Raw genomic sequence first — 24,717 nt, forward strand, 5'->3', positions numbered from 1 at the left:
TTTTGTGCCGGAGCGGAAAAAGGGGAGAATTTTAGGGCATTCCACGGCACATGGGAAGTTGTGTGACTGACTGTTAAACTCCAGTTGTAACAAAGAAGAGAACATTGTCGAGTTCTCAGGAGATTTGCATGCATGCAGAACTTCTGCGTGGGAGAGACCTCAGTGCTGACCCACTCTGCTCCCGTTTAGGAGCTACAGGAGAAGCACGCCTGGCATGCTGGCTTGGGGCTTCTACAGCTTCTGACAGGAAGTCAAGCGCTTCCTGGCACCGCAGGCTCCAGCGGAGCGCCGGCGTTGCGCTGCCTTCCGCGGGGCGCCGGGCGAGCGGCGGGGCGCCGAGGCGAGACGGCCCCGGCACGGCGTGTGGGGCCCGGACCCGTGTGTGGAGGCCCAGCACGGCGTGTGGGGGCCCGGCCGCGCCCACGGCGGCGGGCGGGCAGGTACCGCGCCGCGGAGGCGGGGCCGCCGCTGCCGCTCCGCCCCCTCCTCCTTCGCCTCCTCCTCTCGCCCCAGGTTTGTCATCGTGTCGCCTGCCCGGCCCGGAGGAGGAGGAGGAAGAGGAGGAGGAGGGATGAGGAAGCCGCTGCTGCCTTTGCATCCGTGACGGGGGCCTGGAGAGCCCGGACTTGGGACGGCCCCTTTCCTACTGCTCGCCCAGGAGAAGGGCCAGGAGGTGGCGGAGGACGGTGGTGCTGTGTGTGTGAGAGAGCGTGGAGATGAGCTTAACCCTGTGCCCTGGAGCCGCTTGAGGAGACCCGGCTCCCTCCCAGCCTCCCTCGCCGCCGCTGCCGCCATGGCTCACTCCCCCGTGCAGGCGGGGCTGCCGGGGATGCAGGTGAGCAGCTGCCCCAAGGGCAGGCACGGATGCGCACCTCGGGCTAGGGTGGGTGTACGGGGGGAGATTCCCGGGGCTGGGGGGACAGGGCGAGGGCAGAAAGCGCCTCTTGGCTCTGGCTCGGCCACGGGGGCTGGGCTGGGGGCAGGGGAGCGGGATGGAGACGAAACGTGCTGTCAGCGCATGGCGTGGTGCCCAGCGAGGTCCCTGCGCCCGGTGGATCCGTGCCTGCCTCTGCCTCCCTCCATCCGTCCTCGGCAGCCACTGTCTCGCTGCAGGCGAGCGGAGCGGAGCGTGTGGCCCCCTCCCCCGGCCGGGAGTTCTCCTCGGTGTTTTTAATTCCTAAAATGAACCCCGGATCAGTGGGCGATTTTCGGCCCCATTAATTTGAGGTGGGTAGGGGAAGCATACGGAAAACCAGCCTGTACAAGCAGGGCCTGGAAATGTTGACCTTCAGCGCATGCTGCAGTGCCCATTGCTGTGGTGCTGCTCCGAGGTGGGTGCTCGGGAATCGTGTTTGGCTCCTGGGTTTGATTCCAAGAATCGGTCAGCTGCTGTTGTTATACGGTGGAATTTGAGCGTTCTGTGTCTTAATTGTCTATATTTGAAATAACTAGTGCGGTTTTGTGCTGACTGAGCTGGCTTCCCCCGCCCCCCCCTCGTTTTTATTGGTTTAAATGGAAACTGCTGCCAGGAAAACATTAAGGTCATTGGTATCTGTGTGTTGTTATTCTAATATTTCCCACATCTGATTAGAAAAAGATTAGAAACTTTCTTGCCCTTATCTACAAAGGAACAACTTATGAATGGCATGTAAGAGTTTCTCTCGATTTCTCTCCTGGATTGAAAGTGTTTGTGCATCATTTGGTTTAAGTATTGATTTACCCTGGTTTGTTTTATTGTGAGTCAAGATTCTGAGTCATGAATCTCTTTTCTTTGCAAAATCTGAGGATTTGGATTGAAAATGTTACATGCTTGGGCATCACATGAATTATATGCTCATACATAATACTGAATACCCCATAGCTTATGCAGGCCTACTCTCTGAGCTAATTAATTTATTGCTGTGTAGATCCTGCTGTTAAGAGTTCAAGTTCACCTTTGAAATATGAGCAGTTTGTTGAATGCCAGAGACAGAGAAATGAGGGTTTCTTGATTGACTGTGGATATTGTTTGGGCTTTATACTTTCTTTTTTTTTTTTTTTTAATACCTTTGAGACAACTGTCTACTTTGAGACAGAATCTATAACACTTTAGCATTTAAAAGTCAGATTTCTAGCTGCTTGGAAGTGAGAGAATGAAGATTATTCATCAGTATGCATGTACTGATGATGTATGTCACTGCATGATCTGAGGACCTGTGCTTTTTATTGACTTGATTCATTATTTCGTTTTAGAGTACTGTTAGCTGTACTAAATGGGTGGATCTTCAGGGTTCTTGTTAGTCCATGTAATTTGGGACTTTGCTTCAAATAGTTTTATTCAAAATGGTGTTACTATTCTCATGATTTTTGTTCTGTTACTATGAGAGTTGCTCAAGTGTGAACTTTCATTGTCTAAAAAAACCCCTGAGAACACCAAACTAGAGATTGCGGATAGGTAGAGGCATAAAGTCTGTGAGCAATGTGAAAGCTGCTCACTAATTTTCTGTGCCCAGTTCAAGATGTCTATATCTATTTCCATGCTGTCAGAATATGTAGCAGTTTTATAGCGGTCTGTTTTCAGTACACAGTTCTCTTTGATTTTACTTCCAAATAAATGTTCAAAGAGTAAGGTACATACAATGAGTGACATCTACTTCTTAGATAAGAAAAAGATTTGTGACTTTTTCATTGTGTAGAAGAGAGGAACAGAGCTTAGTTCTCTGAGTTATAATTAAATTGCCTAAATCACGGGACTGTGTCTTCTTTTTCTGTAGTGTGATCCCTCCTCCCCACCTACCAGCTTCTGCCACAAATGGTAGAAGCAGTGTCAGTGACAAGTTATGCAGCTTTCTGACATTCTTTGCTGTACTTACACAAGAGAGCAGCCATCGTGCCTGTGTGAGCAGAGTAACTTCTTGACCCCAAAAAATCACTTGGAGGGACATCACTTTATTAATGCTGTTTGGTGTGAGCACGATAGTGTCAATAGAGAGAAGAATGAAGGACTAATATGTTTCTCCCTGAACAAGATGTCTGATCGATGTTTGAAGAGTGATGCATAAAAAGTGAGTGGGTGGAGAGTGAGCCAAAGGAATGAAAAACTGTGGAGGAAATGTAGGATGGTGCTGGAAGGTTGTCAAAATCTGAGATGTGCTGTCTGCTGCACAGTGGGCATGTTGTAACCTGAGTAAAAACAGAGTTGGATTTTGACCTAAATTTCTGTGCAGTTTAAGTTTGGACTCGAAGTTTTTGTTGTTGTTTTAAGGGCTCTGTGTACATATGAGTTTGAGTGTGCAGGGTGAAACTGCGTCAATACTAAACTGAAGATGTGTTGTCTTTCTTCTTCATGCCGTATGGACGTGGCCTGGGGAGAGTGTGTGTTTGCCTGTAAATGTGTGAGATTCCTGCAAGGCTGGCTTGGAGTAAGTGTATATGACCTTGATTTTCAGACTGGCCTGCATTTCAAGGCTGTGGTAAGCTTCTGAAGCTTCTTTATGGAAGCTGTATTTTAAATAATCAAGTACTGTGTTTATAAATTTATGGTAATAAATTCCTGTGGTGCTTTTAAAATTCCATCATCTTTAAGACAAGCCTCTTCTGTGTGATAAACCCCTTTTTTTATCTTCCTCCCTTTTCAGTTTTTTTTTTTTTTGTAGCAATAACAGTGTTTATGCAGTAAGTTATTTTTATTCATTCTTCATTGTATTTTCAGTACAAGAGCTACAGGTTCTTCATGTAAAATTTAAATAAGGGTTGACATTCAAGCTGTCTTGCTTCAAGAAATGCTAGAAGTTTAACTGAGTTTAAGTGGGAACCTGACACATGAACAGAAAAGGTTGTATAAAGGCACCATTTCTGGCTCAGAAGGTGTCTGAAGTGTCAGTTTTCTGGAGACTGGAAGGGTGTTTTGGGAAATACTGCCATTTACTTGTCTATTTTTGCTCTGTTCCCAAGATGTTCCCTTCTGACTGTAGAAGTGTCCTGGCCTAGAGGATCCTTCGTTCTGATCCAGCACAGTTGTTCTTTCATAGTTATGCACTATAGGTATTACTGTCTTCCTTATTGTAACTCATTCTCCTTTTACAATAAACTGTTTCAAGTACTTCCTCTGTGAGCTCTGTGTTTGGTAACTGCAAAATATTGTGTTGCTAAATTGAAGGTACCGTGGAAAGGCCACTTAGCTTCTACTGCTTTCCATTTGCAGCTTCTGTGTAGGAAATCAGCATTCCCCAGTTTGATTTTTTTATTTTTTGAGAGTTTGTGCTCACTGTTACTGTTTATGGTATACTTTGACAAATACTATGCAGGAACTTACAGCACTTAAATACTGGACAGATCCTTGGACCGTTGTGATCTTGGCTAATTGGTTTTAAAATATCCTGAATACAGATGTCATGGTTCTGTGACATATTACAAGCTCAGCCCTCAGGTGCCAGGACAGAAGAGTTTTAATTGGTGAAAATGAAGTTGGACATCTTCTCACTCTGTAGCCAAAAGCTGTTTCAGGGCTATAGATGTATGGAGCTGTTTGAGAGGAGTCAGGAAAATCTATTTCCATTGTGTGCCCTTCCAGAACAGGTAAATAGATACAGCTTATGGTGACTGTGTGTTTCAGGTATCCTCATAGACCAGTCAGGCTGGCCCTGTGTCCTGGCAAGTTTCATGTACCAGTTTCATGTTTGAATAAGGTACCCTCTTATGATGCCTCAGATGGCATCTTTGTTCCCTGGAGAGACAAAAGGCTACTGATGTAGTGAACGCATTTGAATATTGGGCCTTGTGTTATGAGTGTTGTACAAGGCTCTGATGTCAGCTTTTACATAGTGGCATCTTTTGTGTTTCTGAAGTAGAAAATACAAGTATGTATCTTGGCTGCATTTTCAAAATTTGCTTAAATTCTTCTCCTACTCCCTTTCTTGGGGGTGGGATGCAAAGGGGAATCAAGGATGCACTAAACACTGATTGACAAAGTCAACAAGGCATCTAATATAAATTATTAATAATGTAGAATACTGCATCCATCCTATAATAATTTGGTCCCTGCTCTACAAAAAAGATATGGTCAATTGGAGTGGGTCAAGAGAAGGGCCACAAAGATGACTGGAGGACTGGGAAGCCTTTTACATGGGAGAGGGCTGAGAGAGCTGGGTGTGTTTAGCCTTGAGAAAGGACAGCCCAGGTTGGAGACCTTATCACCATGTTCCAGTATTTAAAAGGTGTCTACAGAGAAGATGGAGACTCCCTTTTTACTAGGAATCACATGGAAAGAAGAGGGGTAAGAGGTACAAGTTACCCCTGGAGAGGATTCTGATTGGACACAAGAGGAAAATTTTTCACGATTAGGAGAATCAGCCATTGGAATTATTTTCTTGGGGAAGTGGTGGATTCCCCAATGCTGGACTCTTTTAAAACATGCCTGGACTGGGTGCTGGGCTACCTTGTCTAGGCTGTGCTTTTGCTGAGAAAGGTTGGACCAGATTTTCCTTGAGATCCCTTCCAACCTGGTATCCTGTGATTCTGTGATTGAACTTGATGTGGTTATTGCTTTTGTGATGATACACCTTTTGTGGAGTACTGTTTAATTCAGTGATGTTCTGTGTGCCTGGAAGTAATAATTTGTGTGGATGCAGCTATATAATCAAAACTGTTTTTACATGTAAGCTCTTTGTTGATCTGCATAAGTTTCCGTGTGCATATATGCACAAATGTCAGACTGTGCTGGTTTTACATTAGTATAGAACTAAGGGCCTTCAACAGTGTAAATTGATAAAAAGTGAGACTTGAATCAGGAGAACTTACTGTATTTTTAGTTGGCCCTGCTTGGCAGACATCTGGGTTTGCTGTCAGATACTATGGGTGTAAGAAGAGTCTCCCCTCAAATTATGGGATTGCTGTAGAACCTAAAATCCACTATTTTCTTTATTTTTCTCAAGTACTATTAATGCAACATAACTTTCTAATTGCCTCTATTAGCATTCTTTATTCAGCCATTTGTCATAATGTTGGGGGTTTCCCTAAAGAGCTACTACTTTATTTTACTTTTTATCAGTAGCTTAGCTAATTAAGAGTGATTTTTACAGCATTTTAGCTTTTTAGTAAGTGTAAACAAGTAAGAGACATTATTCTAAAACTGTTTTGGGGATATTTTTCCTTAGCTGTCTTTCTTTTGATGTCTAAAATACATCTTGTGTTTCACTGCTGTACTGTACCTACTGCTGATAATTGTGTGTTGTTTTCACTGTGTGCCCAAGGCAAGGAGGGATTTTTAATTGCAGTAATCAACAGTTTAGAAGTGTAATGGATGGAAGGGAGGAAGTCAGGTACAGGTTATGAAAGTTTTTAGTGATGTTGCACTAAAAACGGAGGAATTTAAGAAACTCAGAAAAACTTCTAATTAAATATGCTTTCTGGAAGCAGGCTACAGTTAGGTAACTATTCTTTTTGGTATTAAACTCTTAGGGTTGTACCCTAAGGAGCTTTCTGAATGAAAAATATCAGAAAATTTCAGACTGATTTGTGCAGGGGACATTGTACCCAGAAAATGGTATTGGTTAATTAGAAATCTGGAAGTATGCTTATATTTGTGTTACTGATAAATAATTGAATATTTTGTATTCCTGATGTAAGATAAGTGCACTTTCTGTGAAAATAAGTGGAAAGAGGGTTATACAAGGGCTTGAGGAATACTGTTACGATAGGCTAACTTTAGGGAACTTTTTTATTCCTGCTGGAAATGTGCTTACAACCTGTTTCAATCTAGGTAGAAATCAGAAGAAGAGAGTTGAACTGTGTGACAAATGAGTATTAGTTGGCCATAGTGATTCACGTTAAATGTTTTTAACCTTCAGTGTTTGAGATGCAATGTTTACAGCTTTATTTTTTGCTTCTTCTCTCCCCTGTTTTAACCCACTGAAGTTTCACAGCAGAATTTATGGCAGTTGTTCCTTTTTCTTGATAGTTCAAGTATTGATATTGTTAAATCTCTGTATTTTTGGTATATTTTATTTCTCCCAGAAAAAAAAAAAAAGCAATTTCCTTATGGTAGCATGTGTCTGCATTAAATAACTATGGTGCTGGAGATAAAAAGTGAGAAATAAGAAATGTGTATGAAGAAAAAAAGAAAACAATTACGTGTTACTTTTTATAATTGACAAATTTTCAATGAAAGAGCTGGATCTTAGTTCTACACCTAGTTATTACAGATTAATGCTTTCATACTAGTCCTGTACCTCTCATTCAGTGTTTTGCTGATTAGTCTGCTTAAAATAAAATAAAAATCAGTTGTTGCTATTCATGATAATTATAAGATGGCTATGGTAGTTTGTCTCATTTTACTTTATTATTGATAAATAAGACTGAGAGATAGTTCAAAGTTGGTTCCAGTTTTAAGGCTTCTTATAAATGTCTTTGTTTAGATAAAAGTCATAGACTGTAAATCCAAATACTTCATTATATTTTGTCTTTTTGGGTTAGTTGACTTCTCTTTGAAAGTACAGGTAGGGATTGATACAATTGAACCATTTAACAGTTTATAGTCTGCCTACTGCCTCTGTTTTATTTCAGTTTAACACCAACTGCGGGAAATAATTTAGTGTGTTATATGTTGTATCTGTTACTCATATATAGTGTATATATCTTGCTGAAAACAAGAACTTGTGAGCTTTTTTTTTTTTTTAATCTTGGTCTTTTTATTTCCTTCCCGTTGCTTTGGTAGCCCAAGTTTGTGGGAGGGCTGCATGCTTTGAATTTGAAATTGTGCAGTGTACCCAAATTTACATATTTAAATTAAACTTCAACATAAAAAGAGGAGCTGCTTAATACTGGTCTGTGTTGAGATGAAGAGACTTTAAATGGTTTTTGAAAGATTGCAAGTTGTGATCTAGACACCTTTGAAATGCCTCCTTGGAATGGGGAACTGTGTGAAGGAGAATGACATCAGCCTGCTGTTCACTTCGACTGGCTTTAGGCTCAAAATTCTCTGAGTACATGGGGAAATTTCCTGTATGAACTTTCCTGGCAGATTTCTCTTCTCTGGTTTGACCAAAGAAAAAAATTAAAGAAATTATGTGCAGCAATGGTGTCTCATTTCTGCAGAAATTACATTTCTGTGTAGTAAATTTAGCAGCAAAACTAATTCTTTGTGTGATAGAAAGTGTATCACAGATTAGCTGAGATTTTAAGGGACCTGTGGAGCACATAGAGTCTATGTCCTGCTCAAGGTAGAGTCATCAGATTGCTCAGGACCACATCCAGCCTAGTTTTGGATACCTCAAATGATCCACAGTCTCCCTGGGCAGCCCTAATCCAGTGAAGAATTATCCTTACATGAAGAAAGGCTGGGTTTTTTACCTTTGTGGTTTTTGGTTTGTTTTTTTTTTGGTTGGTTGGTTTGTTTTGTTGGGATTTTTTTTCTCTTTTATTTTTGGAAGTTTAGATGAAGTTTCCTATTACTCAATTTCTGGCCGTTGCATCTTGTCCTTCTGCCGGACACCACTGAGAAGAGTCTGGCCCTGTGTCCTTTACTCCTTTTCATCAGGTATTCACACACAATAAGATTTCCAGCATCCCAGGCTTTTCTTTTCCAAGCTAAACAATCCCCAGAAATCTCTGAACCTCTTCAGATTATTGTATTTTGGGCCCAGTCTTGAGAACTGGACTGACAAATTGGAAATTGATTTGGTGAAATGAAAAGTATACAAAAGGAGGCGTTAAAAGATGATTGTCTATTTCAAATGAGCTGCATAGAGAAATTACACATCTGCAAGTAAAATTAGTTGCACAGATAAGTTTAAGAACTTGAATTATGGAGATGCTTTATAATTCTTGGAAGTTAGAAATATTTTTAATGCTTTTCTACAATAACTGGAATAACTCTTCATAAAATAAATAAGAACTGGAGTGAAATGTGGAAAAAGGCTCTTAAGCTGTATCTTCTCAGAATGGTTATGGATAACATTGGATCCATCTAGTTTGAATTATAGTAACATTTTCTATTGGGCTTTAAGGTACAGTTAATGTGGATAAGAATTGGGGATTCATAAAAATAAAATATGTTGCAAGATGTGTGTGACCCTGGCTGTAAGGAGGGTACTGCAGAGGTGGTGTCAGAATGGATGATACTGCTGGTTTCTCCAGGACTGTTCTCGACAGTTGCTGACTGAAAAGTGACCTTTGCATAGAAAAAGGCAATGCCTGAAAAAGACAAAATTTAAAGGCACCTGTTACATGTGAGAGGCAGTGCTGAAGAACTGTGCAACCCTGGGAATTGGAATTACTGAACAAAACAGCATAAAGTGCAGCTTGTCATAAGTGTGAGTATTACAAAGAGCCTTTGCAAAAGTCTGGGAGCTCATTAGTTGGAAATGCAGAGCATTAGGAAGAGGTGATTTGATTTAGTTGGTTGCAGCTGAGTTTGAGCCATGAGGCCAAATTAAACAAATAGGATCTGAGAATGTATTGGACTATTTTTATTCTGTAGAAGTTGTGTTGTTAGGTACTAAGAAGAGTTAATTTTAAATGGAGTATGTTTTTCTGGCTGATTAAGGTCAAAAGTAATGAATCCAATGTGGAACAAGTACAGAGAGATTACTCAAATTATTGGATGAATGGTGGCTTTGCTTATGGTGAAAAGGACTTTGTTCTGCATGGCTGAGCAAGCTGGACAGTGAGGCAAGATGGTTGCAGTTTGTGTTCAAAAGTGTGAAAAACTATTTGAAATAAAAAGCAAAGTAGTTAAAGTGTTTATGGAAATGGAAAGTTCTGGAATTGTTCGATCTGAATGCTCCATAATTTTTGATTTGTTGCAGTATGTATTCTGTGACAAGCTTTGAAAAAAAATGTTGCAGTGAGTAGAGATCTAGTTCTTTATCAAGGTGATTAGCTTTACCCATTTGCAGCAGATATTGGTGTTCTTATCTGTGGTTTCTAGCAATATTGGATCAGTTCCCATTATTTTAATATTAGTAGGAATAAACTCTCTGCTTAGTAAAAGTTTGCAAAGAATAGAGTCAGCAAAACCATAGTGGCAGTATCTGTGGAAGTAATTTTCTCTATGTAGTTGTGTAGAGAGAATATTTATAAAGCTATTTATTTATTTTGTCTATATTGGAAGTATTTACAAAACCAAGCAAAAACAAATTTGGCAAGAATCCTTTCCAGATGTGATCTTGGAAAAATGGGTGGGAATTGGCCACTTATGTACTTTCAGATTCAAGCAGTTGATTATGTATCTGGAGGCCTGATCTCTTTATTTTTGAAAGACAGCAGGTCATTAAAGAGACCAGCTCTTAGTTTTTGCCGGTAGTTTAAGGCTCTCACTTTAAACCTGATGTTCTGAGAAGAAAACTGAGAACTTCTTACAGAGCAAGGGTGTGTTCAGGTTTTTTGAAACAACTGCTACCTACTGTTGCTCAGAAGAAAATTTAGGAATGGCAACTGTTACATTTTAGAACAAAGGAATGAATTTACAAAAGTTGTGAACTGGGAAGGGAAGGTTTGTTTGTTTACTATTTAGGAATTTCACAGGAAACTTCTGAAATAACATTATTATTGATAATGATTTTGATCCCACTAAGTCCTGTTATTACTGAACAATCGGCATTTCAAAATGGCTGTAAAATTTTGATTATAAAAAAATCAAACAAACAGTTGTTCCCTTCTTCTTGGGTCTTCCAGGAACAGTTATTTTCCTTACTTTTCTGTAATTGTTAATTTTCTTTTACAGTTATCTTATAAAACTGCCAGCTTAACACCAGAATCCAAAGAGCTTTGCACTGTAAAAAAGAAACTGAGGTTTCTGAAAGTCTCTGAAGACTGTGGTGTTGTGAATCAAGGGGCTTTAATATATGATAGTCATAGATTGTTAATGGGAAAAGGGGAAATAGGGGATGTATACATACAGCCAGCAGAACTTAAAAAAGCTGCTGGCAGGTAGCTGTTTCATTTTCTTCATGTGAGCAACTGCAGTGCACTGCAACTAAGCAGTGCTGGCATTTTAGTCTCAGGAGGTGAGAAATGAAATTTTTTAGGCAGCTGCAACTGGGATTGGTTTGTGGTTTACCCAGATGCCTTTGTAATGATTTAATGCTCAGATTCCTGTGGCTAATGAAGAACTGGAAGGCTCCTGTGGATGGATTAGGTGTGCACAGCTCTCTACAGCACATCATCTCAAATTCCAACACAGAATGTATGAAAGCATAGATGGATAATAGTTTTCCACAAGGGAAAATTTCTGATGCAGGTGTTAAGGGTATTTTTATTCATGAAGAGTTCTCAGAGATGACTGGTTTGAATACTGACAGCAGAGCATTCTGTGAGGCAAGAGAAGAATCAGTAAGCACAATTTGGTTTGTAGTTTTGTGATCTCTTAGAAATTATGTCCCTGGAAATGTTGGTAAGGGTTACTGTGCAGCTAAGGGATGGCTGTTTGTGGGAAACCATGAAGTGCCCTGGTCTGGTTTCCAAGTGGGAGATACATATATATACATATATAGATACATTCTGTATGTAATATTTAATAGTGTGTAATAGTATGCTCTTCTCATTACATTGAAATTAAAGGAGGAGCATGGTGCTTTCCGTGGAAGTGATGTGGATCTTCTGCTCTGTTCCTTTAATGGCAAAAGAGTGATACAACCCCATGCCCTTCTGTTTGTTTCTCAAAACTTTGGATAAGAGGATGGATCAGTAAGATGTAAAGCAGGGGGAATTTCTTGGGGCTGGTGAAGTCTTGCAGTAGGTGCACTTAGAGTGTTTCTGCTTTGGGCTGATCTCACTGGTGATGTGTTCCTGGAATGATTATCTGAAAGCTGTGATGCTTTAGAGCTGACTTTAAAGTACTAAAACTAGTTGTGTACTCTCAGTTTGTGCCAGATGATGATAAAATGCTCTGAGAATCGAGTGGGTTTATCTTTGGGTTCAGTCAGTCCCAGCTACCTGGTCCTCAAAACACCTCTTTCAGCTATGAAATTTAGATACCTCCAGAGAAACTATGTTCTAGGTTATCTTCCTCTTGCAGCTGTATGGGTTAATTATGTAATATTTGAGATGTGAGAGCAGAAAAATATAGGTGAGAGGTGCTTTATAAGCTAAATTTAAATGTTAAAGGAAATGTTTTAGTGCTTGTCAGTGGTAACCTAGAATTTCTCATTCCCCTCTTCAGGCTACTACACAGATAGGCTAAGTATAAACTGTGGTTTCATGCTTATTTAGGCATTACTGAATTCTTCTTGTATGAACCTTTTTCTATATCAGTGATGTATTTCCACTTAGCTAGCATGAGTGCCATCTTTTAAAAACACAAGTCTTTTAAAGTATTATTTTTTTTTTCTTAAGGGCAATATTCTAAATAATCCTATCCTACCTTTCTTCATTTCACTACTATTCCCTCTATTTATGACTTTTCCAGTTTAATCATAGGATAGTTTGAATTGAAAGAGACATTTAAAGGTCATACAGTCCAACCCCCCTGTAGTTGTAATGTATGTATTTTTTGTTAGCTAGTGAGGCTCCATGCTTAGATTAAGAAGGTATACTGTGGAACTTAACCATCTGTGCACTGAAAGTGAGAAGTCTGAGTAGCAGTGGGGGGCTGAATACTTGATAGTGGAGAAAAACCAAATGTGTCAGCGCAGTCCACCCAAATCTTATATTTGCATGTTTAGGTGAGCACTTGTGGCTTTTATGTGACTGCTCAAATCAAGAAAGCTGGAAGCAGGATGTATTTTAGGAGTGAATGACTATGCAACTGAGAGAAGAAGAAAAAGATAAATAAATCCTGATAGCGAAAACCTTGGCATCAGGGAGAAGGAGGAAGCATGGCTATTTATGCAGGTGATCCTTAGTAGGAGAAAATTGAGGAAGATTGTCGCATCAAACAAAAGGAAGTAGTACTCTGTGCACTGAAGGAGATAAATGGAATCCTTAGGATGAGATACGAGAAAAAATATGAAAGAGGGATTCTGGGATCTAGGAGGGAGCCAATTTCAAGAGAAAAGGTTAGACAAAAGGCTTGCTTTTATTGGTAGTAGTGTTTGATTTATTTGGTTTGAATAAAAAACAAATCTTTGTAATGATCTTTCATTCTGGATACTATTTATTGGCAAAGAAAAAGAAATTGAGATAGCAGCATTTTCTGTTGCCAAATAGGATAAAACCCTGACACACAGACTGTGTTAAATTTGTTATTTATATACAGCAAAACATAAACATATCACTGTGTGCATAGAAGGGATTTAGAAAGAACATGACAGTCATGTAGGTAGAAAACAGTAGCTAGGTAAATCGGAATATGCAGAATTAGAAGTGTTTGTTGCCTTTAAAGATACCACATTTTGTTTTAGTGTTACAAATATTGAGTGACTTTTCTCTTTAATTTCTTCTTAACAGACACTGAAGGCAGATCCAGAAGAACTGTTTACGAAACTGGAGAGAATTGGTAAGGGGTCTTTTGGTGAAGTTTTTAAAGGAATTGACAATCGGACTCAGAAAGTTGTTGCTATAAAAATTATTGACCTAGAAGAAGCAGAAGATGAAATAGAAGACATCCAACAAGAAATCACAGTGTTGAGTCAGTGTGACAGTCCTTATGTAACTAAATATTATGGATCCTATTTAAAGGTAAGATACTCACAGATGGTGGCAATTTGATTTTACAAGTAGTTCTTTTCCAGGCTATCCAGTTCTGCCTGTTTTTGTTGGTGAGGTTTGTTAAACCTCGGTTGAAGAAAAATGTGTTTTTGTTCTTTCAACTCTAAAGAAAGAATGAGTTACTGTATTTTGTGAAGTATGTGACAGAACTTAATAGGAAAAATGTCTGTCTGTTGCTATTTCTGTACAAAAAAAAACCTTTAAAAACATGAGCTTGTTGAGGTCTAATATGTTTATATTCTCTTATTATTAAGCTATTTAAATTAAAAAAATTCAGCCTAAGCCTGAATTGAATTATCAAAACATTAAAAGCAATTAATATCAATTGTTTTGTGAAGCTTGAAATTTTTTGTCGAAGTTTGATTCCTGATCATTCTAAGCTCTTAAGCTGTCCTTTTGAGGAGACTGAACCTAGCCTTGGGGTCTGAGTGATTTAGAAATTAAAAAATCTGAAAGTAAATTATTTTGCACATTAGATATAGGTGAAGCTAATGATGGAAGGGGTTTCTGTTAACTGTCTTGTGAATCTGTTTCGCTTTCCTCCCACTGCCATATTATTATTGTCAGGATTCAGTTTGAAGGGTGCCAGATAGTTTGTTCTTTTGTTAAGGTTTTCTTTTTTTGTTATTGTTTTTAATTGGATGGATGAAACAATTTATTACATCTTGAGGGTAGTGGCAATATCTGGAAGCTTTTGGTATTATTTTATTCCTTCGGAAGGCTTTGTTCCTGTCCCAGAGCAAAGCTCTTTCTTTTATGACCATAAGATGAGAATCTAGATAAGAGACTGTTGTCTTTGCAGGATTTGTAGTTAGAAGTAGTCAGAAATACTTTAATTCAGTCTGCTTTTACTTTTGTATAAGTATTCTATTTATCAGCAAAGACATGAAGGTTCTGAAAGGGGGACCCTGCTTTATCTCTGTGTTTCTGAGATTGCCAGTTAATTTCCAAAGAAAAATGGAGTTTTTCTGGATCTGGGAGATGCATGACTCAAGTGAGAGACAGATTTTCCTTCCTTCCTTGTGCTCTGAACCAGTTTGGTTGGATATCTTACCAGTGGAAGGCTTTGGTACTGATCTTTAGACTTGATAGCCTGTTACCAGACTTAGATGTTATGTGTAGGTTTGATCTCAGAAGTATCAGAAGGCAGTTAATCAATCACAGTAAATTGGATAAATTTTTCCCCATGGCTTCTACTACTTTTGAAATTGCACTGTCAAGGATTGATAATTAAATGAAGTATGTCATCTGCACAGCTGTGCCTTCCTGGTCTGTCTGCTCTAAACAGTTGTAGCCCTGCTCTGTGTGTTGTGTGCCCTTCTAGTTGTGTGAGCTGTCCCATCATGTCTGGGTAGTTGCAATGAGATCAAAGCCTTGTGACTGCACACAGATCTCAAATTCCTGCTGCTTGTTCCCTATACTGCCTTCATTGGTGTGCCAGCACTTCACACGGGTATTTGAGTGTGTCTGTGTCTCAGTAGAGGTGGAAGGGAGTGTCATACAGTCTTTTCCTCTTCTCCTGCTTTTCCTAGTTCAAAGCTCACTTTACCAGGTTGGCTATTCTGTTGGCAAAGGCTTGTGTGACCTGTTTCATGAGGTGGGTTCCATCTCTTCCTATCAGCAGAGTCCTAAACCAAAACCTTGTAGCCAGCACCAGTGGTACAGCTGGTATAAGTAAATGGATGTAAATCCATCTACTTCTCCTCTCATCATTTTCCCAAACTGGCATAATCAAGGAGAAGACTACCTGGGCCTCCAGACCCTTGACCATCATCTCCAGAGCCCTGAAATTGGATGTGATAATTTCTAGTTACCCTTGGTGTCATTTTGCCCAAGTGAGAAACCAGCTAGGGATATTAGCTCTTACAGGATAAGAAATAGAGTATAAGGAAAAGTCTGATGGGAAAGTCATACTAGTTTTAGAAGTGTATAATTACAATGAGTCTGAAAAAGAAAATCCAGTGTTCAAATTTGAACTAAGTGAATGTTGATGTTTTTTGAAGGTGTTATGGCAGTGGTTGCTTTTCCTAATGGAAGGTGAGAAGAGATTGTATGGCTCTGTACCCTGAATGAGTTTGTCTGGGTCCAAGTGTTAGGACGGATACTTGTGCTTATTGTTGTGAGGGGGACCCTTTAATACCTTCCGCATCCCTTTTTCTATCCAGTGCAGTAGCCTGTGAGTTTTTCAAATTGTGTCAGCTTCCTAAGATACTGCGCCAATACTGGCTGTGTGTGACTCAGTTACTTTTGCAGAGAAGTGCAGCTCTTTCTACAGTTAATAAAATGTGCAACTGCTCATGTACTCATTGCTTCAGTTCTTTGTAAATGTATATTGTTTATAAGACACTTGGTGCTACAGAACGTTTGGTCTTCAAAAGAAAAAGCTAATTCCTTTATGCTGTTAAAAATTAATGTGTGGTGGTTATTAGGTGATGCTGAAGTAGAAGTTCTATTTGCTTTCTAAAATAAGAGTCAGGTCTTGTTATCAGATAGAGATAATGTGTCATCACATATATACACACATGCACACACACACACGCACACAAAAGGGACTATTTTAATATTTAAATGAATTGCTTCATATTCTTGGCTAGAAATCTAAGTTTATTTGCTGCAGGTCTTAGTTGTATTTGGAAGCCAGGACTGCCATATGTAGTTCTAAGGGTCTGACCATCTTTCAGCTCTCTTTCTGATAGTGCAGATAATCTGTCACTGAGAATGTTCAACACATTTATTTTCCATGTGTTGAGTGATTAGGAGACATTATTTCTTCTGTGATTGGACAGTTTAGCACTAATTACAAGGAAGATAATAATGTCTTGTCACAGAACAAACTTTTTTGAACTAAGCAAGTAAGAAAACAATAGGATCTCAGTTTATATTGCCAGCCACTTCACCAATTATCATCCTCTAGTTTGTGCAGCCTCATGCATGTTGACCATGTTTCTGGTGGATGTTTGATAGAAAGAGGTACTGTTTATAGGGAATTCTTAATTTGATTTTCTGTTCATTATTTTGGAAGACATATTGAAAATGTTTTTGGAATTGCTATCCTTTCTCTAGGTAGGTAGAATGGTTTGGTCTTGATGTTTTTAATATTTGTTTATTTTCTTATAAACCAAATAATCTGTCTTTGAGAAATCTTTATATTCTTTCTATGTTATTCCATGCCTTTTTCCATTAAGCTAAATGATTGTATATGCCAGTGTGTTCAGGAACCTGTTGCTTGAAATTTTAGAAGACTTATATAATGCTGCTGTCCTTGCCTGAGACCTCTTGCTGTCTTGAGATAATGTGAGAAGAGCTTGTCAAGCTCTTGGTTCTGACTGCATGATATACATGCTAAGACAGCTTGAAATAACTATTACAATTTAATGAAAGTTACTTTGTTCAAGAAACTTTTTAAAAACACTGTTTAATTTCTAGGTTCTACCTAGAAGAGTGTAATATACCCAAAAGCCTTGTTAAATTTTCTTACTCTGCAATTCTCTGTATATCCTAATTGAATATTTTGGAAATATGTTTGCTTTATAGCAAATTCTTCTTTCAGAATTTCCAGAATATCCAGAGACTAAGCCATATCAGTTCATATGAAATATTGCGGCTTTAAAATGATGAGTCTTAAATAAGAAGCAACCTACTGCTCCCATAAAGCAAGTCGTGCTTTCCCTCTAGACTTTGTTCTGTGCATCTGTTGGAGGTTTGTGTGCAGTTGCTGTGGTCAGAGTTCATGCAAATAGAGCAAAAGCAGTAGTGAAGTGGTATCAGTTTAGGTTGCCATTCTTAATAAAAATTCTTTTGAGGCACACCTTTTTTGTCAGAAATCAAGATGTATTTATATACAAAAGAAATGAAAATGCCCTTTTCTAAATGCATTGTATTTTTAAATTCAATGGCTTGATGTTCCCATTCTATTGAGAAAAAAGGTTTTTGTCTACTGTAGGATATAGTAAGTAACTAAAGTTAAAAAAAAGTGCTCCTAAAGTAAATTGCAGCTTCATGGTTTACTGGGGTGCAGATATCTACAGGGATTGCCATTCCTTATCTGCCACGGCGTGTTAAAAACCTGTATTAGTGTTCTTTGCTGTCTTCCAAATGAAGGTTCGTCTGTTCCTCTATGATCTGATTAAATGCTCCAAAGACAGAAGAATAGTAGTTCTTTTTAGATCCTTATAGAATTAATTAATGAAACCTCTCAGTCTATTTACTTCTGTAGAATTTAGGTTAACAGCATCCACATTCTTCCTTGTAATGGATTAGGGATTCTTTTGGTTTTGTTAAGTTTTTAAAAATTTCTTATCAATTTGGCTGAAATTTGCTGCCTCTCTGGAGTTTTGCTATGTTGGAACTCTTAGGAAGTATTGCTGTGCTACTTATTCTAAAACTTTTTCAGTCTAGAAGCTTGTCAGCTCTGCTTTTTGCATCTCATTCTACTTTACCGATTTTTCAAGAGATTAGTTAGATTTGGTTCTATGGTTGTTTCTCCTATACTTGTTTTTTTAAATGGGTTTTATTTTCAAGATTCAGATGTCTCACTGGTAATGTTTCTTCAGTTTTATTAATAACATTAAATATGGCTTTATTATAATTTAATAATGTTTTTATATTTCTTGTCTTATTATTTAGAAATATATGGGCAAATTAATTTGCTCATATATTTAAAATATTGTAGATTAAAGACCCTTGACTTTTTTGCATGTATGTACGTGTACATTACACGCAAAGCTTAGATTAATAAGTGTTTATGGTAAAAGCTGAAATCAGTGTGTTTATATGTATGTAGACGTTAAAAATCCTTTCATTTCCTCATCTTAGACTTCTGTACATACGTATGTAATGGCAGAGCAAATAATTTATAAGTAGTTTCATCATCCATTATAACTAGGTGCAAATGATATCAAACTGGTATTGAACTAGTTTGTAGTATGTTTTTAAAAAATATTGCTGTATTTTAAAAAAATATTGTTGTGTCTAAGCTTGTATTTCTTCATCCTTCAAATATGTTTTTCTAGCATACATTAGAGTTTCAGAGAATACCCTCTTTTGAACTGTTTAAATTTACTGACCCAAGAAGAATAAGACTTCTATTTCCCCCTATATTTCACACAGACAGCTTCTCATTTTATAAATATATTTTAAGAATTCTTTAAAAAAAGTTTATAGGAAGCTGTGACAGAGGGTTCATTAAGGATAGTTGCCAATAATTTTAACTTTAGGCTTTATGTCACATAAAACTTGTATGGCTTTTTATTTCATGTCTAGGATGCAATATACCTACTGCTGAAAGTCAAGCTGGTGTTTCTATAGACAGGGAGAACACAGAAAATAGCTTCTGGTTAACTATCATGAGTGACATAGTTTACCCTAATAAAAAAGAAAAAGTGCTTTAATGAAGTTTATTAACTCTGAACTCCGTACAGTGAGCTCTGGCAAATGAACTCCAGCAAGAACAAAAAAATACTTATGAAAAATGGTGATTGTGAAATTAATCTGTGGTTTCATTTTTGGTAATCAGATGAATGTGAAGTTGGTAAACACTGCTATGGCTGAGCTGTAGCAAGTCTTATGTTGGTTAGGGCTTTGGTACACACAAGATCAGTGACAGTCTTCTTGGAATAACATGGCCAGTTCATAGTGGGCTGGAAAACTGCAATGAGGTCAGTAAAGAGCTTCTCAGGAATAGCTGAAGGTTTGGAAAGCCTGTATTCTGGAGGATGACTGAAGTTCAGGCTAGGTTTTGTTTTTTCAAGAGAAGGTTGGAAGTGACTCAGTGTGTATATAGGAAAGCCCTTCTATGTTTAAGTGCTGATAGTTTAGTGCTTTCTAATCAGTTATGCCAAAATATGACAAGATGAGTGGTCAAGATAAGCAAATTTCATCTGATAATCTCATGCATTGTTTTAAAGGGAAGACAGCTTAACTATTGGAACAGCTTATATGAGGTGGGTTTTATGCCACTAGCAGGTTTTTGGGTTTTTTTAGATCAGTGTTTGCTGAATTTAAAGAAGCCTGAGCTTGTATGCTTTAGGAGACTCATGAACTTTAATGTAGATGTGTTGAATATTCTAGGTAATGTAACTTGGAGTGTAGGTGTTTATGTGGGACTTCAGTAAATTTAAAGTTGATGTTCTTTTGCTTTACAGGTTTAACTGGTTTACTTTAACATTGACGAGCATCTCTGAACTGATGTGACTTTAAATGTATGCTGTGGGTCAGCCAGAAGTCAATGGACATGGTGCATTCTGTCTTCACTTGATATAGCAGGCAGCCTTTGGCAGGTTTCTTTGTGCTTATCAGGGTGGGAGATGGAACAGATTTTTCCTGCTTAACTTTAAGACTGTAGAATTCCCTGCAACAGGGGCTGCTACCTCAGTGCAGGGAGAAGTGAAGCATGTGAGTAGTTTCTTGATGATCCATTATTGTGCTTTGTGCCCAGCCCCACAGCAGCAGCTCGTGCACCTTACTTTTGCAAACTACAGTCCCTGAACTTTGGATGCGCGTTAGAACCATAGAATCATAAAATTGTTAAAGTTGGAGAAGACCTTTGAAGATTAGGCCCAGCCATCAACTTAGCACCGTGACTACTAAGTTCTCCATTAAACCATGTGTTCACTTTTTCTGGACGCTTTCAGGGATGGTGACTACTGTTCCAATGCTTTACAACCCTTTCTGTGAAACAGCTTTTCTGTGCAAAAATTTTTCTGCCTGTAACAACTTGAGACTGTTTCCTCTCATCCTGTCACTTGTTACTTGGGAAGAGACCGACTCCCACCTCACTGCAGCCTCCTTTCTGGTGGTTGTAGAGATCAATAAGGTCTCCCTCGAGCCTCCTTTTCTCCTCCACCTCCCCCAGGTGATCCTCATGAGATTTGTGCTCCACACCCTTCCCTAGTCCCATTGTCCTTCTCTGAACTCATTTAAGCAGGATTAAAATAAAAAGGTGTAACTATCTTTCATGTTTCCTGCTTCACTTGCAGCCATGTTGTCGTCATTGCATTTTGTGAGGGCTTGAGGTGCTGAAATGCCTTCTTCATTCTCTTGGCCAAAGCTAGAAGGAATTGTCTTCACCTGTAGGAATTCTTGCAGCTGGAATAAGACGAAGGCTGGGGTTGCAAATTGTTACTGTGGCAATGTTGAGAACAAAATGAGGCCCACTTTCATGTGAGCCAGCCTGTGTTCTGGTATGCTTACTCTTCTTCTGAAGCGCTGGTAACCCTGTGTTCTCACTAGGCAGCCCTAGCCTTCAGAGAAGTTGAATGAGTGTTGCCTTCATTAGTCCGTAGTAAATGTGGGGGTGATGTCTGGCTGGACTGCTCAGAGGGAGGTAGCAAAAAGGTTCCTGTAATGGTTCTGATAGGCTCTCAGATCTTGTCAGTCTACTGATTGAGAGAACGAGTAGAAAGCTTCCATTCATGGAGCCCCTAGTAGCCATAAATAAGACTAAGGCAAAAGGATGCCAAAGAACCCATAAACTCTGTTTCTAGGGTCATGTTGTTTTGCTGTGAAGTCCTGTTTTCATATTTAAAATAGTTTGTTTCTTATTTCAGAGATGTTACCTTGAATGATGAACCTTTGTTGTCCATAGTCTTTACGACTTCTGTCTTTCCCTGTAGTCATTTGCTGTGCTATTGATGAGAAAAAAGTCCCTTGTTTGCATTGTCTTTATTCAAAGGTACTGTTTTGAATTCTAGTTTTAGAAATTAGTTAATTCCAGTATTTCCTGTAGCAGTTGAAGAGATTATTAGCACTTTCTGGAATCTGCATCATATTGCCCTATTTTTTCACATCCGTTGGAAAATCTGACTGGTAAACAATGATGACTTCAAGAATTTTGCTGTTCATCAGTGTAATCAGCTCTGCATTTTCATCATTTTATGGCTAAGTAGTTCTTACTGTACAAGTAATCAACATTGCGAAGCATCACCTAGTATATCTCAAAGAAAACAGGGTCTGTAGTAACTATATTTTGTATTTTGTGGAAGTGCTTAACTGTATCATGTTATTTTGATCTTGTTTTAAATAAAAATTTAGAAAGCTTAATGTTAAATACCATTTATTGGAAGTAATATGTTTGTGTTGACCTTGTGATGGCCTTAAAAGCTGCCTCTGTACTGCTATGATTGTAGACCTCTGTATGGTAAGTGTGTAATTTCACCTCAGTACCTGCTTTTAGGCAGATCTAACAGGTATGAAAAATAGGTAGCAGCAGTATCTTGTTCCCCATCCTGCCTACATGTTCCTGCCTTTTAACTTGTGTTGGAGCTGTTGGCTGCATCATGACTTGGTTCAGCTGGGAAACAAGTTTCCTCAGTGTCTTCTCCCATCCCTACCAAAACCAAAGTGGCTCTTGAAAAGAGCAAACCCCGAACACTAACAGATCAGCCAGTTCTGACTTGTGTCTACAGAACTGCTAGGTCAGGTGCAAAAAAGTATAAATAAAAAAATGGTAGACTCGGGTGGCCTAAAAGCTGGGAGGTAGGGGAAGAGAAAAGTACCACAGTTTTTGGTAATGGCTTACTGCTAGATGAGCTGTAAATGAAGCCCTGCTTTTAGTTTGACCATACAGATCAGGATGATGTAGCATTGCTTTCTAACCACATGTAGTGTTGTGTAAAATGTCTTTCTGTAACTTGTGCGTTAACTGCTACGCTTCTTGCTGCAGGCCTCTGAAACAATAAAAAAGAGTGTTAATGTGGCATTGAGGTGCAAGCTTTTGCTGCTGTTGCTGCAAAGGGGAGGTGCAGCTCTGCCTTGCAAGTGGCCACTGGGGTTGTTGGAACTTTCAGTGGAGAGTGGTTCAGCTCACTGAGTAGGCAGGGGACTAACTACCTCTTGATATTTTTAAATCTTTTGTCTTAAGGATTAGAGCATTGTACGCTGATGATTCAGATTAGTCTAAAGTTTTATGCAAGCCCACTACTAATACATTGTTTATGGAGCTTCTTCCATCAGCCAGCAGTAGAGCTGAAAAAGAGAGTTGTGTGTATGTATGTATTAATGCCCAGGCTTAGGTGCATTAGTTTTGTGGGCTGGTTCCCCATTTTTTTTTCTCAGATAGGCTTCCTGGCACAAAGCTTTTCATCTAGAATGTGATTAGTCCTGCCATCAGGTGGCTGCCAGCCTATTGATCTGATGTTCTCATGAACCTCTAAAACATTTTGATTGAAAACTTTGTTACTTACGTTCATCATAATCTGGTGCTCTTACATAGTTACTATGTTTTTGTTGCATCTTGAATATGAATGTTAGGTTGTGTGTATTGCTCAATCAACTTTCTTTTACTTAAGTATACTTTGGCATTTATACAGTTTTTTGGGTCAAATGACTTATTCTAAGTGTCTGTGTGCTCTTTATGTACATAGTGGTATAAAAGCAGAAGAGTCACATTCTTTACACTTAAGGGACATTATGGCATGGTGCTAAACGTGTTAGTAAGAATTTTTAAATGATTGAATGCTGAAGTTTCAGAAATTGTTATTTGGGAAAAAGTTGGTTAGACTCAGAAATACTGAACTTCAAAAGGGAAGTTTCCCAGTTAAAAGGTTTAAGGACTGTAGTAGTTCTAAAACATTGCAGTTCTTATATTCAATAGCCAGAGTTTTCAAACAAATTCTTAAGGTTCTTTCATTATACTATTAAATTCTAAGCTGTTCCATAACAGTTGGGATAAAAATGATTGTTTGGAGGTCCTGAGCTTTCTCCCTTTCTGCTTCCTTCAACAGTTCCTTGAAACAGCAACTTGTAAGAACAAAACAAAAACAAAAGAGGAAGGGAGAATGGAAATTATTTATGTGAATAGAGGGTGTTTTTACCAGCAATTAGAGTCAGGGTAAAATTTGTGAAGACAAAAAGTGGAAAATAATCAGGGGTTTCCAGAAAAATTAAGTTTTTGGAACTGGAACGATGAGCTTGACAGAAATCTGACTTGAAGATCCTGAGCTATTGTAGGGTTGATATATGTGTACAACACCATTAGTAGTAAGAGTTTTGAAGAAGGATTGGCCTATGTGCGTTCTGTAAAGGGAGTAGTGGAATTTAATAACATGTGAATGCAAAAGGGGTAGGAAAAGAGTGTTATAGCTTGATAGGCTGCACGGAAGGGGTGCAGCAGATGTTGGGAGTTGTGGTAAGTGGTAAAAAAGGGATTAAACCGATAAATGAGTTGATATCTGAGCTAAGAAGTAAATCTGATTTGTAACTTTGATTTTGAATTTAATTTGATACAGTGGGTAAATAGGAACAGGTGTGAGCATTGGAGCAATTGTATTTTTGGACAGTGGAGAAGAAGGGGTTCCTTTGCCTTGTGTTTGCTGTTGGAATTTTGTTTCTGGTATAGAGAAGGGAGTAATTATAAACCTCCTGAGTCTTATTGATGTGAACTACTCCAGTGAAGAAGGTTTAAGATACACATGTGTAGGGTGACATTTTTGGTGGAGGGGAAATTGCTAATCTCAGTATTCATTGTCTGCAAGGTTCGTTTGTTAGTTCTGCTTTAGGTGTAGTGCAATTTATCTGAGATAAGGAATTCTGTGAACTAATGCTAATTTACTTTTGGTTCCAATTTCTTGATTTGCTTTTGCTTCCAATTTTCAATTTTGAGACCTTGTACAGTTCATCAATAACCAGTATCACTCAGTAAAATTCAGTTCCATTTGGTGTTGATTTTGGGTTGATTTGGTTACATTTTTTTTGTTACTTGCCTTCTTGGTGCCTGTTTATAAGAGGTGAGTAGATGGTCTGTTGGGAATGTCATAGGACCACATAAGTCACTCATTCATGTGTCTCTGTAAGTGGACTTCCTGGGAAAAGATTTACCCCAGTTAGCAGGTAGGTTTTTCCCCCCATAAGGCAGTGAAGTACTTACTTACCTGGTGGACAGGGAAGGGAAGGATGAATCCTGTCAGTCCCACTAAGAATGAAAAGCGTAACAGTTAAAAGGGTAAGGGACAGGATTTTTCACTCTTCCACCATTGTGTTATGAAGCAAGGAGAAGGAAAGTGGCTCTAGGCATGTGGGAAGCGTATGGTTTCATGTACATTTAGTGTTCCAAAGAAGTGGTTACCCATTCCTTTATGAAGTGAAATGTGTGCT

At 38.8% G+C, this 24,717-nt stretch overlaps 1 protein-coding gene across 6 annotated transcripts in view; it reads left to right on the plus strand.

Annotated features, from left to right (window-relative positions):
- Window positions 1–520: 520 nt before the first annotated feature.
- Window positions 521–24,717, plus strand: part of STK24 (serine/threonine kinase 24) — a 51,957-nt gene continuing 27,760 nt past the window's right edge. For 4 of the 6 annotated variants that reach the window (XR_015771948.1, XR_015771947.1, XR_015771949.1 and 1 more), the window contains exons 1-2: window positions 12,956–12,974; window positions 13,366–13,596. Coding sequence is in view for 2 of the 6 variants with exons in the window: in XM_005516458.3 (XP_005516515.1) it covers window positions 794–835; window positions 13,366–13,596 (273 nt within the window). In the remaining 4 variants the exon portion in view is untranslated. Of the gene's footprint in view, window positions 836–1,294; window positions 1,332–12,955; window positions 12,975–13,365; window positions 13,597–24,717 lie in introns of those variants that run through there. The other 2 variants (XM_005516458.3, XM_088051858.1) reach the window with 2 other exon arrangements.

The sequence above is a fragment of the Pseudopodoces humilis genome, chromosome 2 (genome assembly GCF_049639895.1).
Source record: "Pseudopodoces humilis isolate 2021_Gansu_Grassland_sample_001 chromosome 2, ASM4963989v1, whole genome shotgun sequence".
NCBI classification, from domain to species: domain Eukaryota; kingdom Metazoa; phylum Chordata; class Aves; order Passeriformes; family Paridae; genus Pseudopodoces; species Pseudopodoces humilis.